Source organism: Mercenaria mercenaria, chromosome 4 (assembly GCF_021730395.1).
Source record: "Mercenaria mercenaria strain notata chromosome 4, MADL_Memer_1, whole genome shotgun sequence".
NCBI lineage: Eukaryota > Metazoa > Mollusca > Bivalvia > Venerida > Veneridae > Mercenaria > Mercenaria mercenaria.
In genome coordinates this window covers 11,115,381-11,133,458 of record NC_069364.1, presented here as the reverse complement: position 1 = coordinate 11,133,458, position 18,078 = coordinate 11,115,381, and the positions used below count along the sequence as shown (strand labels likewise).

Here is an 18,078-nt window from a genome sequence, read left to right as displayed (position 1 = left end):
ATACAAGACACAAAGTTTGAAGACATTTTAATGACTGAAATAGATATGTCTGTAAGGCAAAATAAGTTCTGCTCTGATTTCAAGGTACTGCAGGAAACAAAAGATCCACGCAAAGCAGAGGTATTATACGGCTTATCATTCTTGAATATCATGCAAGTTATTCCTTATTTGTATATCAGACACATTAAGCCTTTTAAAGTAAAAAGCTGTATAAATGTATCTCATCAGAAGTAAACAAATCAATTAAATCCTATTTTTAGTAAACCATGTATTATAAACGTTGGAAACCCAAAGGTAGTATTTTGTAACACCAACCTATTCATTGAAGGGTAAAATGATACTTAAATCAGTTACAGTCGATTTACCACAGCTATGGTATATTAACGGCTTATAACTTAAGATTAAATGACACATAAAATAAGTCATTAAAAATTCGTTAAATCATACCTGACGTATAATGCTCATATTCTAAACATATAAAGAATGATTCAAGAATCGTTGATTAAACGCTGTGTAAAGAAAATAACGGATAATCATGACGTTAAGATAACGTACGGCAAGCTTTCTACAGTGATTCTTGTACTAACCATTTCGGGTATGTATTTTACATTTTACATTTTACAATTTTCAATGTGATGGTTTTCTATGTCTTTATGATTTCTGTGAGACATATTTAGAGTACCTGATTCATTTAATAACAAGTATGCCCTACTTTATTTGATAGTATACTGATCGACAGAGGTTATATACTTTAAACAATTATCGATCAAATAAAGAACTGTTTACAAGAATTAGGTTTTTGTTTGCATTTCAGGTATGTAATATTACAATAATATGGTAATCCTACAGTAAACTTGTAACATGTTACAAATAATTAATTGGCATGGCATATGTACATAGAGTATTCACCTTTTGTGACTGGTCCATGAGTTATGTTAGCACAGAACTAGCCCTAGTCCATGTCTGTAGAAAATGTCTCCGTAGATAAATTGAAATATAAATAACATATGAAGAACATAAAAAACACCAAGAACATGAAATAAGGTGAAGAGGTACAGATAAACTTTCTCAGTTTTTAATTTCTCTTCGACTGACCATATTCATGTCAAATATGTACATGTTTACAATAGAAACATTTGGGTTAAATAATCTATTTAGATGTTAAAATAGTAACCAATTATTAGTAATCATGTATATTTCAGTGCATGAAAAATATTTTTCTTCGCTAGTATGATTTATTGACATTAGCTTATAAGCAAGACTAAGATCCTACTGTCATCAATTTATATGCAAAGGTCGTAAGAATATGTTCTGTGTTTGTGCCCTAGAATTGATAAATCATAGCTTAGTTTATTTATGTTTACGGATCGTTTCTGGTCATCAATGTCATCTATGATACAAACACGCCCTTTCAGTCCCAGTAAGGATTGTGGTCAAGTTTTCCTCAAGAAATGTTGAAATATTATATATCTCTTTACAGGAGCATCACTGGCTGGTTTAGCAAAACTGTTAAATACTGCATCAGATATAGCTGGAACGCTCGGAACGGAAAAGTGTGGACAGGTAAATCATACTGTAAAATTTAAAAAAAAAATTAAAATTAAAATCTTTCTTTAGAAGTAATTAGGACATTAACAATGCCAAGAGTTGAAATGAAATATATGATATGTTTTATAATCCTCTCGGGCAACCGTACATACTTTTATCTTTTTCTGTAGAACCTTTTAAAACATTTATTTCCTTTGATGTGATTATGTGACATTTTACTATTCAAAGGTCATGCCCACACAGGACATATATTCGTTGTAAAAGTCCACGTAGTTCTCCTGTAATGCCATTTACCTAATACGTCTAGCATATAATCAATGACTACTATGTGTTCTCATACTAGACAGTATTGTCTCTATTATCAATTAGTTTTGTTTTTTTTTTTTTAAGAGTTTACTCCACTTTTTAATGGGTCTTTTTTGTATTGTGAACTCTATTTTTTCCTATGATATTTTATTGCACTAATACAAAAATGTGATTTTAATCCATGATTCACATCGTTTGAAATAGTCTTGCATCTTTAGAAAACTTTTTTTTCACGTTTATGACTCCTACCAAACATGTATAGAATTATAAAATCATTTACATATATTACGAGATAGGTTAAGAAGTTTACCGACAGGAAATTTTTGTTTGGTTAAAATTTATATGACAACATCTTACACCTTTAATATTACTACAAATGTTATCATAGATACCGCATGAAAACGACTGCGTGATCAACTGGTGTTATCATGGCATGCTGAAGGGAATTTACTGGAAATACATGGGAGTATGCACGCATCCTTGTACAAAGGAAGTAGAGACCGTGTTTTATGAAAGCAGACGTGGCGCTGTTGAACATTGTCTACAAAACCTAATGACGAAAATCTCAGAACACGAAAAATATAAAACACAGGATTTAGAAGAACATATAAAACATGAAGAAAATGAAAAACATAAGAAATATGAAGAACATAAAAAACATGAAGAGATATAGAAACAAACGTTTTTATTTTTAATTAGAAGGATTTTGTTGATTTGTCTATCTTGTTATCAATGCATAAATAATTTTGAAAAAAAAATGGATTGCCTATTTTTCCCAGTTCCCATTTATTCATATTTTTGTTCGTCTGTTTGCATAAAATATATATCATTTTGTTAATATTTTCATGTATATTATGTCTAATTAAATTTTTACATATGAATGTTGTGTTGTTAATGTGTACTATATAATGTAACGAAACTGTGAAAAGTACGAAAACCTGCACCTTAAAAGTCCCAAACTTATCTGGTCATCTTCAACGTAGATATGACCTTCTGTATTAGCATTAGCTTATCTTTAAGTTCAGACATGGTCGTTCAAGAAATGGTAGAATGTAAAGTAAATAAATCACAAATTAACTCTAAATGAACAAGATTTGAAACGCAATAAAATTACATTCGTCAGACAACTAGCCTATGTATTAGTATGTAAATTATGAATATTCTTTTTAATTAGTAAACCTACTCGCACATGGTTGGTCGTATGGCTTTTGGAGAATGGCGACCGCATTTTCTGACATCATTTCTTTTTTATTTCTTGAAAAGAAAACTAAACACTATATATAATTCGAGCCACGGTTGGCATGAAATACAATACTGCATAATAAACAGCAGTCTTTTCCTAATTAAATAATGATTCTGTTTTTTTTTTTTATAATCATGTGTTAAGGCTTGCATCTGTCTGTTGTCTTACAGACATTTATGTAATTTACAATGCACTATTCAAATGTAATCCATCGGCAAGATATTTTGATACCGCAAGATTTGACGAGGACAATAACGTAGACATTCTTTGATGTTTCAAAATTCCTATCAAGTCTGACATGCTATTTATAGAAAATGCGTAAACAGATTCCCAATAATGTTTTACATTTGGTTTAAAATTAAAGTACAAATAATTTGAACTGCGTAATACGTAAGGGGTACTAGAAGGGTATGCTAAATTTAATATATGAATTTGTAAAATATACCACACCGCATGTCCACATGAATTGTGTCGCAAACGTATCGTATCCCTTTTTTGAGACTCAAAGAAATATATTTTTGTTCAGCCATTCCTTGCGGAATCATCCTAAATGTGGATATTTTTCATTGGGTTTTGCGTGGAAAATATCATATATAAGGCCTAAAGTTTAATGCGGTTAACCCATGTAACACACAACAGGACTATTTGAATATAAAAAATAAGGTATTGATTTTTTTGTTATTGTCTTGCATGATTTTTTAAAAATGAAAATAAAAATGCCAATAATAAAATGTATGCATGTACAGTGTTATATTTAAGTTATTGATCACTCTACAATTAATAGTTTGCCTTGTTCCTCTTACGCGCTAGTACATGTACTTAACTGAAATTATATGAAAACATTATAAAATTCATGTTTCTCCTATTATTTCAACGTAGAAATTTTATGTATAAGTATCAGCAATATCTACAAGATATATACATATTCACAAACATAGATAAGTAAAAGACAAATAATGAAATAATGAAAAGGAATGTCTCTTTGATTAAATGTATTCCCTGTGCAGGCAATTAACATTATCTCTCACATTCAATATTTAAGTTGAATAAAAATAAATAATTTGTGAATGTAATTTCATGCCATAATTCAATTATATATGAACATTTGAGCTGAGTTCTTGCACTTAGTATATTGACCAAACAAAACCTATCATTTCATATCTTTTCATAGCAGGACAGTTATCACTGGTCAGTCTAGAGATGCATAACCATGTCTTGGTATTTTTTCTTTTGATTACCATTTTCGGTAAGTAAATGAATGACCTGGCATCATCTTTAAAACCTTTAGAAAACCTGTTGTTTAGTTTGGCAAGAACGTATTTGACTTGTACAATTTATTAAGAAATTTGCTTGTCAATCTTCATAATTATAGTGTTTGTTAATAATGGAATATACATTTTAATGAGCTGCGGGAAAATTCAGGTCTACTCTCGACCCACGGTGTTTGTGGACACCATCAGAAATTAGGTTTGTAGCTTCATAATCGACCTAATATGATATTAGTATAAACTAGCTATAAATTATTTTAATCACCCATTGTACTTTTACTAAACACAGCAGACAAAGATAACAAAACTACTGTTTAGCGTTTTTTTGTTATTTCTATAGCAGGTGCAGCCCAGTGTGATTTACAAAAAATTCTAGAACGTTTAGCTGGTCCGCTCGGGTTGAAAGATTCTGGACAGGTATATCATATTGAACCATTGCTCCAAAATAACACTTAACTATGTATAATTTGACAGTTTTATAAGCCATTCCAATTTATTATAGTTCTATAGGAAACGGCTGACGAGCAGCAATTGTTTTCAATTGCCTGGCAATTCAAATTACTTGTCCATTTGTTTCAGTTTTAATTGAAAGATATCAGTATTTATAGAATTATATTTAAATACCATCTGTTTATTTTTTTTATTTTTTTTTTGTTGTTGTTTTTGTGGGGGGGGGAGCATATAGATTTGCTCTTGTCCGTGCGTGCATGCGTCCGACGTTTGTGACACGCATAGCTCAAAAAGTGTTTGATATAAATTGACGAAACTTTGCATGAGTCTTTCTCATGATATGAACTTGCGCACCTCCTATATTTCGTCTGTTCCCCTGATTTCAGAGTTATGGTCCCTAAAATAGTCAAAAACGAACATTTTCACCTTGTGACACGCCTGGCTCAGAAAGTATTTATATAGATTCATGAAACCATGCAGGAATCTTAATTATGATATGAAATTGCGCACCTTTTATTTTTTATTTGAGTCCGCCTCCTTTTTTCAGAGTTATGGCCCCTGAAATTGTCAAAAATGCACATTTTCAACTTTTGACGCGCCTAGCTCAAAATGTTTTATATAGATTGATGAAACCTTGTACAAGTTTTTATCATGATATGAACTTGTGCACCTCCTATTTTTCGTCTGACTCTGCCCACTACTTTTAGAGTTATGGTCCCTGAAATAGTTAAAAATGCACATTTTCACCTTGTGATATACCTAGCTCAAAAAGTATTTAATTTAGATTCTTGAAACACCGCATGAATCTTAATCATGATATGTACTTGTGCACCTCCTATTTTTTATTTGGGTTCGCCCCCTATTTTCAGAGTTATGGCCCCTGAATTAGGCAAAAACGCACATTTTCACATTTTGACGCGCCTAGCTCAAAATGTATTTGATATAGATTCATGAAATCATGCATGAATCTTAATCATGATATGAACTTGCGCACCTCTTATTTTCTATTTGAGTCCGCCCCCTATTTTCAGAGTTATGGACCCTGAAATAGTCAAAAATGCACATTTTCACCTTATGACGCGCTAAGCTCAAAAAGTATTTTATATAAATCTATTAAACCTTGCATGAGTCTTTATTATGATATGAACTTGCCGACCTCGAATTTCTGGTCTGTCTCCGCCCCTTATTTTTAGAGTTATGGTCCCTGAATTAGTCAAAATTGCACATTTTCACCCTGTGACACATCTAGCTCAAAAAGTATTTAATATGGATGGTTGAAAACGTGCATGAGTCTTTATCATGTTATAAACTTGCAAACCTCATATTTTTGGCTTGCTTCACCCCCTATTTCTTAAAAGTTGTGACCGCTGAAATGGTAAAACATGCACATTTTCATCTAATTATGTGCCTAGTTCAAAAAGTATTTAGATGTAAATTCATGAAACCGTGCTTGAGTCTTTATCATGATATTACCTTGCATACTTGGCATTCTTCTTGAGAATCTTAGCGCTTATTACAGAGTGAAATAGCCAAAATAGTGAATTGTTTGTGATGCTCACAGCTAAAAAAAGTATATGGCCTAGAATAATGAATCCTTTTCATAAAATGTTTGTAGAGGCTATACCCCATTAAGACTGCAAACATATGAATTATTGCCCCTTATTTGTGACAAATGTAGCAGTGGGTGACACACCCTGTGTCCTACAGACACATTCTAGTTTTATTAAAAAACGCGTTTACTAACGTGATATACAATCTTCTTACGTAAATGAACATTGTATGTCTGTCATCTTTCACATTAATTTGAACTGTTTTGACTCTTTATAGATAAAACGAGGGAAAGACTGCGTGATTGACTGGTCGTTTGAAGGCAAGCCTGTTGGATTTGAATTGAAATTTGAAGGCATCTGCTCTGATTCTTGTACAAAAGAAAAAGAGATCGTTTATTATTCCAGTAGAAAAGGAACAATAGATCACTGTCTTGAAAATCTAAAGAACAAAATTAAAAAGCACGAAGAATTATGAATCATTTTCATAAGACTTTGAACAGGTCTGAGTAAAATGTTGAAATCTTCTTTGTCAGTATCCATTTTCTGGTTTTGGAGTTATGCTTCGGGAAAAAAGTGTTTTAACGCGTTGCAAAGAGACCATTACTGTACACCATCACCACTCCTCATACTAACTTCAAATGTATATATGATTGCATATGGTAAACGTGATAGTTTTTCTCTTAAGTGTTTATATCTGATTTTGTAAACATTATAGAGACCATGTACTAGTAAAATGTTCAGGTGTATGGGAGAGTTTTAAACAAGCTTAGATTTTTTCAACTATCCTTTTTGTAATTTACATGTATTTGTAACTGTAAAAGTAAATAAATGTGTATGTTTCTGCTTTTATATGTGTCGTCAACTATTTTTTGCAGTCAGTACCAGATGCATGACATATTTAATAAGAATAACATCTGCATCTTTTGAGTATTTTTGATGTAGAAATGTCGGATGAGACATCTCTGCACTAATGGTTAAATATTTAGAACTTGCCGCTCAAATATGTTTCGGTTAGGATCGAGCTCTGTATAATAAACCTTGACCAAACACTGGATGAAGTCTGTGATAGATTAAGAATAGTGTGTATATTTTTTCAAATGTTTACCTCAAGTATCTATTTTATCGCCCTTTATTGTCGTAACGATACGAACTTAGTAAACAGTCATCGCTCGAAGTAAAATGTTTACCACAGTAAAGTACGTATCAACTTTTTACAGCTTAACATCCATTTTTTATACTTTGCCAAATTGTACATTTGCGAAGTAGTAATGCAAAACTGGCACTCAGAGCAGAGTCTGATTTATCATTAAGTTAAACGTAAACAGAATATAGAAATTGTATTTGTAAAATCAGCACACATTGAAATGACCAGTTATATTCTCATTTAAGTGTCCGATATCTCATTTCCAAATTTTACAAACGTTTCAATAAGAACTCTCCTGTTTGGAAAGGAAACACTTTCTGATGATGTGGACAACTCTTTCATCAGCGATGTTCAGAAAACCAAAGAGTACTCTCGGAGTGTAAGTGATCATACGCCGATATAGACTAATTGTCTATCAAGTATTTCACTTTTTCTTTAATTTTTATTCCGACTCAAGATATTCATAGGATAATGAACTTCATTCTGTCCCTTTATCTTAGTGATTACTTTATTAACTATATTTTATTTTGGTACGTATTCGGGCCACTGCTATACCTATTAACTGATGTTGTTAGCTTTCGTGGTTCAAGCCGTTTGCTACTTTTGAATGATCAGATAATAAATATGCACAGTACATGAACTAATAAACAAGAGGGTCATGATGAGCCTGAATCGCTTACCTGAGTAATATGAGTAACATGTTTCAAATGGCAAACTGATTCTAAAATATTAGAAAGTAGGTCAGTAGGTCACATTCATGGGCACTGAAAGTCAGTTTTAAGATCAGTATGCAAAACTGTACATATCTTCCAAATTTCACGACTGTATCTTAAAAAACAAAAAAGTAGGTCAATAGATCAGTAGGTCAAACTCACATTAAGGTGAAACGTAATCACTTGGGTACATCATGTAAATATAATTAAACAGTCTAGGAAATATGATCTGATATTTTTTAGGCATTTTTCCTATATAACTCATATAACAAATGACCCCCAGGGCGGGGCACAATTTGAACAATCTTAATAGAGGACCACAAGGCAATGCTACCTACAAAATATCAAAGACCTAGGTCCTGTAGTTTCAAACAAGAAGATTTTTGAAGTTTTTTCCTATATAAGTCTATGTAAAACTTGGTTCCCCCAGGGTGGGGACTCTTTTCATCCCAGAGGCACAATTTGAACAATCTTCATGGAGGACCATTAGATGATGTCACATGCCAAATATCAACGCTCTATGCCTTGCAGTTTTGGACAAGAATTTTTTTAAGTTTTTCCTTTTGTTTGCTATAGCAACCGGAGTTCTGCATGGAATGAAATTCTTTGAACAATTTTGAAAGGGGACCACCCAAGGATCATTCCTGTGAAGTTTGGTGTAATTCTGCGCAGCGTTTTTTTTTTAAGAAGAAGATTTGTTTAGCAAATGTTGACAGACACACGACGGACGACGGTCACATGTTAGACGGACGACGGTCATTGTCCGTTCACAAAAGCGCATTGACAACATGAGCCTTTGAGCTAAAAAAAAGAGAGCAATGAAACGTGTTCAAGCTGCACCTTTTTTACTGATTTAATAAAATATTATACATTCATGTTTTAGTTAAACCTTATTTCTACTAAAATATTTTGCATAGTAATAAATATTTCAACAGAAAGATGTACACAATGCGACATAAGTATCAGATCTTTCTTCTATTACTGAACCAAGATAACATAATATATAGATTTACAGACAGATCAATTTAGTTCTGCATATTTTGTACATCGGCATGTTCAATATGTTATTCTAACACTTTTCTTTTCTATAAACAATGAAGGTTTTTTTCCTTGTGTTGTCTTGTCGATTGAAACACATTTTGTAAAATGACCTATTGTTGGCTATTCCGGTTTACATGTGATAAAAAGAATATTACATCTGTGACTTTCCACATTGAATTTATGAAACGAGTTGAATAAAATTGATACAATGCTCGACAGAGCCTCGCATTTTATCATTTTATTCAACTCGTTTAATAAATTCAATATGAAAACACACTCATACAATATCCTATATATATATTTCAGAATGGAATATCAGCACACACAAAAACAACCCACAAGAATAATAAAAATGATGAAAAAATCTCCCAACACCAACATCTAAAACGAACTAAACACTACTTAAATATTTCACAATGGAAAAAAAACAACATAAAACATACAAAACAAGTGAATGAAGTATTGCCATGCAATACAAAAACCCCTACTGGAAGGCACCTAATTTTCTCTACTGCAGTATAACATATTGAACTGATATCTTTCAAAAATGTACAAACAATATTGTACTATATATACAGTATGTTATAAAAAAAACCTTGGATTAAAATGTGTATATATAAAACCATATAGAAAAAAATGTTTATATGTCCACACAAAAGTCTTTACCAGATAGAGATAGGTCAAAAATTGGATGTAACATGCATGTTGTACCACAGAAAACCGGCCTCGAATTTTCCCTATGGCTTGTAATAAGTAAGTTACAATATAAGCTATTTATAGTAACTACAAAGGGACATAATTCTCAAAAACAAGAGTGCCTGATGGTGGTGAACGTTTGTGCCAAGTTACATCAAAATCCCTCCATGCATAAAGAAGAAATGCTCCGGACAATGTTATTCTTGAATTTGGCATTTGACCTCCAAGTGTGACCTTGACCTTTAGACCTAGGGACCTGGTTCTTGCGCACAACAATCTGTCTCATGGTAGTGAACATTTATGCCAAGTTACATCAAAATCCCTACATGCATAAAGAAGAAGTGTTCCAGACAAAGTCCTTCTTGTATCTGACATTTGGCATCTATTTGTGACCTTGAACTTTGACCTAGGGACCAGGTTCTTGCGCATGACACTCCGTCTGACAGTGGTGAACATTTATGCCAGGTAATATTCAAATCCTGTTTTGCCTGACAAAGATATATACCGGACAGGAAAAATGTCCCATTGACCTTTCATCTCCAAGTGTGACCTTGACCTTTAAGCTAGAGTTCTGGGTGTTGTGCATGACACGTCGTCTCATCATGGGAAACATTTATGCCGAGTAATATTAAAATCCCTTGATGAATGACACAGTTCTGGACCGGACAGGAAAAAAAAATATTGACCTTTGACCTCCAATTGTGACCTTGACCTTTGAGCTTGTGGTCCGGCTTTTGCGCATGACACGTTGTCTAATCATAGGGAACATTTATGCCAAGTAATATTAAAATCCTTTCATGGATGACAAAGTTATAGACCGGACACGAAACAGACCTTGTTCATATCATGTTAACATTTGACTGCCAAGTGTGTCCTTGACCTTTAAGCTAGGGGTCTGAAAGTTGTGCATAACACATCGTCATATTATAAGGTACATTTCTGTACATTCTATTTTAAGGTTTTCATTAGTTAATCGAAAGCCAAAACAAGATAATATATTTCTGCGCTCTTTGCTCGCTCCTGATTTTCTTAAAAACAAATAAAAATGTATATTTAATATATTTGCGCTTGACGCCTTTTTTCAGAAAATAAATCCGATGAACAACTTTTCAATTTGGTGTGGCCATAGTCTAATAAACCATCATGATAGCTTAAAAGCTTTTAAAAAATATGCTGATTAATGCTGAGACTCTACTTAAACAGCGCTTCCTGTGGAAGTAAATGTCGGCTTAGATCTTATCAACGCAGTTGGGAATGTACTACAAAGTTTCTTTAAAACATTAAAAGCTAGGTATACACATAATATATAGTATCCATCTTATATAAGTCTCATTCAATTATCCAGTATGTTATTTGTATTTTGACAATCGTATATTCTACGAATAAAGTATTGTAACAATATTTATATGTCAAAGTAAATTGTATGCAGTCCGTTATTCAATCACAGAGAATCAATTAGCGGTGAGCAGTCAGGTTCGTTTATAATGTGAGCAGTCCTCAATTTGCAATATACGTTTCAGGAACTCATGCACACTTTTCCAATTTGCTTCCAGTCTATTTTCACACTGCGGCAACTTTTCATTTTCTGTGTATTAACGGACTCACGGTAGCTTTCAGCGGGGTTTTTCCACTCCACTCTCTCAACATACTATACATCTTTATCACGGTTGTTGGGTTGTCTAACGATATCTGATCAAGGTTTGCATCACTTAAACTAGATCAAGTCCAAGAAACCGAAAGTTTTCTCCTATAGCCTCGGCAAAAGTTACAAGATCCTGTTCAGTTTCCCGCGTCAAGTCGGCATACTACAAAACATGGAGTGGAGTCGTGGAGTGGAGTTTAGTTTAATCATATTTTATTGTATATATATATATATACATATTCAATACACACACATACAAGAAGCATACATAAATACATCAATGTAAATATACAAAAGGGTTGGGCCAGAAGTTATAACAACATTATCGGGGGCCCTCCCCTGACAAAGCAGACTATATGTTATTTAGAAATACTGTGATATATGTGAACAATCAAATCAGGAATTGAAAAAGAAAATATAGTATGGTACTGCAAAAAAAACAGCAACAAAAAAAAACAAACATTTATATATTACAGAAAAGCGAGAAAAAAAAGATACAATACAATTGCCGCAGATCCAATATAGATGCCACCTTCCCAGTCCAATGCATTTCATGTATGTAATATTTTAGCAGTGGTCCATTCTATCTTGATGTACATCATTAAAATACAGAAAACTAAACAGTAAAATAGTATAATAGTTATCAAAATCTCTTAGTTTCCTTTATGAAATGATGTACTTGATGAAATAAGAGTCTATTTTTTAGCATCGTTCAGGATATCAATACCAAATAGTAATTTATTCGCGCTAAGAGGGTAGAACTGACGTGTATTTATAAAAAGATTTCTCCTTTGATTGTTGTATTTTGGACATTTAAGGTTTAGCAGTATATCACAAAACAACAGATTTTTTTAGTAAATGAACAGCATCATGACAAACAACTTATCTGTCCAATACATGTTTTACTGTTCTGTCCCACAGAGTTGGATACTTAAACTATTCTTAATGAGTTGTCCCCCTTTAAATAAGAATTACATTTGTAAAGAAAAAATGTAAACAATTGTCAAAAACGATGTTTTACCTAGTTATGTAAAGTTTAAACACTCGCACGATGTTGCAAATGCATCAAAACGAGGACCTGTAACAGCTTTTTAAAAATGGATAGTTTTTTAAGCCGCTGAACTGTCCAGAAGTGTGGCCCCTTCATGCAGTCCCTTTCCGGAATTCAATACATATATCAGCAAATTGACAATGGTTTTGTAAAATAATATAAATGTTTTATACGCTGTTAAATTTTCATGTAAAACAATGCTTTCTTTCTATGATTTGATGACGTTCGAACTTTTTTCTCCAAAGCATGGACCTATACCTTAAATAGAAAGTGTTCGGCATTTTCTACTAAAGCACCACAGTTACAGGCAGGATTTGTGATAAGGTGATTGCTATACAAATCTGAATTAAGGTTGCTACAATTGTTTCTAATGCGTGCTTGATGAACGGATGGTGAGCGATCGCCATTTGTAAAATATGATGGAACAATTGGTGGTTTGTATAAATCCTTGAGCTTTCTTTTGAAACTTGCTAATGAGTCTGATTCTCTAATATCTAAAGGTAATCATTCCAAAGTTGTATTGCTGAAGGGATGACGGACTTAGAATAAATTTCTGTTCTCCTCGCCATTGATACATAATTAACATTATTTCTCAACCAGTATTGATTTTCATATGCATTTTCGACTAAAGGGGGGAATAACTGTGATAAGTACAATGGCAATAAATGATGTTTTTCTTTGTATACTAATATTAATTTCTGAATCTTTCTTCTGTCCGCAAGCGATACCCATCCGATTTCTTTTAATAGTTTTTGAATAGATACTGATCTTGTTAAACCCGTTACAACTCTTGCAGCTTCGTATTGTATTTTTCTAATATTTCTTTCTCATAATTAGCACAATTATCCCAATAACAAAGAGGCATATTCCAGATATATATAAATAAAGATATATATATATTTGATTGAGGGTTTTTCGTTGAATTTGAAATTTCAACATTTTCATTGACCCTAAAATTTTCGAGGCAGATGAGACTATAGTGGCGATATGTTCATGCCATGACCCGTCCTGACTAAATGTAACACCGAGATGTTTATGATGTTCAACAAATGTTAGATGTACATTATCAAAATATAAGTTTGGGCGGTTTCTATTACAATAGGAAAAAACATAACTTCTGTTTTAGAAGGGTTCAAATTCACTAACCATTGATTGGACCATAACTTAATTTTGTGGAGGTCATGTTTAAGAGTTTCTTCCATCGTATCTATGTTATTTGTTGATACGGCTAGAGAACTATCATCTGCAAAAAGTCTAGAAATACTTAAAAGTGAATCAGCTATATCATTTACATAGATAAGAAATAAAAGAGGTCCAAGGACTGAGCCTTGAGGAACCCCACCATGTAGACATTGTGAGTCTGAAAAAGAAGTTCCGACGAAAACTTTTTGAGTTCTATTCATCATATAATTTTCTAACCAGTCTAACAAATTTTCAGTGATTCCATATTGTCGTATTTTGAAAATTAGTCCTTTATGCCAAACTCTATCAAACGCTTTGGATATATCACAAAAAACAATACACGTGGATTCTTTATTGTCTAAAGCTTTGCATATTTGATTATAGATGTCAATCAGTTGATAAATTGTAGAATGCCCTGGTAAGAAGCCTGATTGATTTTGGAATATTAGTGAATTGTCATGTAGATAGTTAAACATATGTTTAAATATAATACGTTCCATAACTTTTCCAACACAACTATTTCAAGTGCCCTCTATCTGCCCCGAATATGATAAGCCACTTGGTCAGTTGTTTACTGGACATGCATGCAGCAGCATCGTTGTTAATGTAGCTGATACAATTTAATGTTAGACATAACAATTTCTTGGACAATAATACGTTGTCTCTCTTTTCTTGATTTCAAAGGAGTAGCAATGGATATACATATACACATAGTGATGAAATTAAATATGTATGTATTAAATATGTATGGAAAAGTAAAAGGTAAGGTAGAGGATGAGAGGTGATAGGAATAAGGAAAAGTGGATCGAACCGGTATGTTTATTTTCTTCATTATTGCAACCAGACTAATATGAGATGCTAAAGATTAGTGATTAAAATTGTAATATATGAGAGTAAAGTGACTGACGAGGGTCTGATATCAAATATTTCTTTTATTTGTCAGAACTGAATTGTTACGTTTGGTTTTTCAGTTGGTGTTTTGAAAGTAGTTTAATGCACAAAATGTTTAAATAACTAGGAAATCGTAAAAGTGAAATGCATGCACTGTGATGTGCAGTGTCGACGAGATTTAATCACAGTTGTAGAGAATGTAAGTTATAATGTATATAATATACGTGTATATTCAATTTCATGAACTAGCACATATAACTGGTAGATCAATGTATTAAAAAGAGTTTGTTGCCATGATAGACTGTCAACTTGAGTTTTCCCTCATAGTTTCTGTTATATTTACTGGAAGTAGCCATTGTTTTGTTACTGAAATATATTTACAAATTGAGAAATTATTTGTTATATGCTAGAAAATAGTCTGAATGGACACTGCAGCTAGTAGAAATTGTTCAAAATGTTACTATAGTATGCTACTAGAATTAGGTTTTGAGTAACGAACGTTTGTAGTGCTACTGGCACAGGTAAATGATATTATTTTGTACAGAAAGTAGTTTTTTTTTTTAATTCTTTTTTTTTTTAACAACGAAATATAAAGAATACTATGTAGCGATCAAAACTGTGAAGTTTATTTGTGTTGTCGCACGTGTTACTGGTGGTATATAATGTTATTGGCAGTCTGAGGTGATTTACGTATTTAATTGAATATTTGGCCTGAAAGACTGTGTTACAGTTGCAAGTGAAGGATATTCAAGTAAAAGTGATGTAGACATGTGTATTTAGGTGTTTTGTTGAGAACTCAAAACTGTTGACAGTGCTTGTTGTGTTGTTGTAGGTTTTATTTTCTGTGCTAAGATGCCAAAATACCAAGAATATTTATTATGTTATGGGTGCAAAGGATAAAATAAACGAATTAAACCCCGTGGTATGGTTTTGTCAGCATGGAAACACGTGATAGGAAGTATTAAAAAGGAATAAAATTTCAGTAGTGTATGTTTTGTGCAATGACGCATGTGATGAAATTTTTGAAAATAAAAAAGAAATAGATAAACTTTCTGAACTAATGTTTGTGAGTTATACGTGTGGTCACGTTTGGAAAATTATGTTTTTCAGTTATAAATTTCTTGTGCAAGGATGCACGTGATCATATTTTTTCGTGCAAAGAGATCTTATTTGACAGGGAAAAGTATCAATGACAGAATCTTGGCGAAATGATGCACATGATCATGTATTAAAAAAAAAAAACTCCGGATTTTAGATATTCAAATGTGTTTATCAGGTATAAAAAAGACGGTTTAGTTCTATTGATCTTAAAGATTAAATGAATATATTGATTCGAAACATTTTAAAATGGAAACGCTCAAATCTGCTATTTTACTAATGAAACCATGTTTATACTTAGCAAAGCTGCAACCTTAAAGATGCTTATTAAAGCGTAAATGTGGCGGAACAATGCAGAAAATAGTTGGGTTTTTGCTGAAACATTTGCTGTCCCTGCAGTACCCCATACTTTTCACTTTTCACAGAATCTTCCCTAGAGGGTTGGAGTACTGTAAATTAATTGGTCAGTGGGATATAAACAGGAACCACCTGGCAGTTTTTAATAGCATTACAGTCTTTTTGTAAAGATATGCTTGATATTTACAGATAATACAGTCACAGCTACTTGCATAAACAAACAAGTGTCAAGTAAATCAAAGCTTAATGACATAACTCGGGGAGAGCTGTTTGCATAGAAAGGAAGATACGAACTAATTTCACAGTAGCAAATTTCTTGGGTAATGGTACACATGAAATTGTTTGTAAATTTTTGTGCAATGAAGCACGTGACCATATCTGCAAAACAACAAAAACAACAAAAATCAATTTCAAATTTATTGTGCAGTGTTGTCTGTGATCTTATTTTCATACAAATGTTTTTCAGTTACATTTCTTGGGCAAAGATGAGCCTGATCATAATTTCTTGTGCTGTGATGTACGTGTTCATTTCTTTTCTGAAAACAAATTTCAAGTGCACTGATATACACCTGCTTTTGTTTGGGGCAAACATTGCTTAATTATTTTGTACAATGGTTTTCGTGGTCCTATCATTTCTTGTGCAATAATGCACATGATCTTATTTGAAAACAAATGTTAATAGTTATATTTCTTGTACAAAGGTGCTCGTGATCTTGTATGATAATAAATGTTATTAGATATATTTCTTGTGCAAAAAGTGCACGTGATCTTGTTTGAAAACAAATGTTTTAGCTAGATTTCTTGTACAAAGGAGCACGTGATTTTATTTGATAACAGTTGCATTAGTTTTATTTCTTGTGCAAAAAAATGCACGTGATCCTATTTGAAAACAAATGTTATTAGATATATTCTTGTGCGAAAATGCACATGATCTTATTTTTAAAATGTTATTACTTTTATTTTTTATATGCAAAGGTAAACACGATTTTATTTGAGAACTAATGCTAGTAGTTATATTTCTTGTGCAAAGATGCACGTGATCTTGTTTGAACACAAACGTTATTAAGTATAGTTATTGTGCAAAGATGCGCATGATCTTATTTAAAACAAACAAATGTTATCAGTTATATTTCTTGTACAAAGGTGCTCGTGATCCTGTTTGAAAACAAACGTTATTAGCTATTTTCTTGTGCGAACGTTTTCCTGATTTTTTTTTTTTTGAAAGTAAATGTTATTTGATATATTTCTTGTGCAAAAAGTGCACGTGATCTTATTTAAAAAGAAATGTTAAGTTAGATTTACAAAGGAGCACAAGATCTTATTTGAAGATAATTGTATTACTTATAGTTCTTGTGCAAAGATGCACGTGATCTTGTTTGAAAACAAATGTTAATAGATATATTTCTTGTGCGAAAATGCACGTGACCTTATTTGAAAACAATTGTTATTAGTTATATTTTTGTGCAAATGTGCATTTGCCATTATTTGAAAACAAATGTTAGTAGTTATATTTCTTGTGCAAAAGTGCACGTGATCTTATTTAAAAACAAATGTCATTAGTTATATTTCTTTTGCAAAGTGCACGCGATCATATTTGAAAACAAATGTTTTAGTTAGAATTCTTGTGCACAATGCACGTGATCGTTTTTGAAAACAAATGTTTTAGTTAGATTTCTTGTGCAAAAGTGCATGTGATTGTATTTAAGAACAATGTTAGTAGTTATATTACTTGTGCAGAGTACACGCGATCATATTTGAAAACAAACGTTTTTCTTAGAAATTCTTACACAAAGTGCACGTGATCGTATTTGAAAACAAATGTTATTAGTTACATTTCTTGTGCAAAGGTGCGCCTGATCTTATTTGAAAATAAATGTTAACAGTTAAATTTCTTGCGC

General features: G+C 32.3%; 2 protein-coding genes across 3 annotated transcripts; both read left to right on the top strand.

Moving 5' to 3' along the window:
- The first annotated feature begins 338 nt into the window (after positions 1–338).
- On the top strand, positions 339–3,832 carry LOC123550973 (uncharacterized). The gene is made up of 3 exons (XM_053540389.1): positions 339–595; positions 1,481–1,563; positions 2,243–3,832. The coding sequence occupies exons 1-3, from the start codon at positions 484–486 to the stop codon at positions 2,525–2,527; spliced, it is 480 nt and encodes a 159-aa protein (XP_053396364.1). The 5' UTR covers positions 339–483; the 3' UTR covers positions 2,528–3,832.
- A 105-nt stretch (positions 3,833–3,937) lies between these two features.
- On the top strand, positions 3,938–7,417 carry LOC123550977 (uncharacterized). 2 transcript variants are annotated; one of them, XM_053540394.1, is made up of 3 exons: positions 3,938–4,343; positions 4,709–4,782; positions 6,643–7,417. In XM_053540394.1, exons 1-3 carry the CDS (start codon positions 4,298–4,300, stop codon positions 6,838–6,840), a joined length of 318 nt encoding a protein of 105 aa, XP_053396369.1. In that variant the 5' UTR covers positions 3,938–4,297; the 3' UTR covers positions 6,841–7,417. The 2 variants fall into 2 exon arrangements, with proteins under 2 accessions (XP_053396369.1, XP_053396368.1); XM_053540393.1 differs by having other exon boundaries at positions 4,706–4,782.
- The last annotated feature ends 10,661 nt before the right edge of the window (positions 7,418–18,078 follow it).

Coding starts and splice junctions, on each gene's coding strand:
- LOC123550973 (XM_053540389.1), top strand. CDS start 484: ATGATTCAAGAATCGTTGATTAAACGCTGTGTAAAGAAAATAACGGAT. Junction 596..1,480: donor TCTTGTACTAACCATTTCGG/GTATGTATTTTA, acceptor ATCTCTTTACAG/GAGCATCACTGGCTGGTTTA. Junction 1,564..2,242: donor GAACGGAAAAGTGTGGACAG/GTAAATCATACT, acceptor ATGTTATCATAG/ATACCGCATGAAAACGACTG.
- LOC123550977 (XM_053540393.1), top strand. CDS start 4,298: ATGCATAACCATGTCTTGGTATTTTTTCTTTTGATTACCATTTTCG. Junction 4,344..4,705: donor TCTTTTGATTACCATTTTCG/GTAAGTAAATGA, acceptor TTATTTCTATAG/CAGGTGCAGCCCAGTGTGAT. Junction 4,783..6,642: donor GGTTGAAAGATTCTGGACAG/GTATATCATATT, acceptor GACTCTTTATAG/ATAAAACGAGGGAAAGACTG.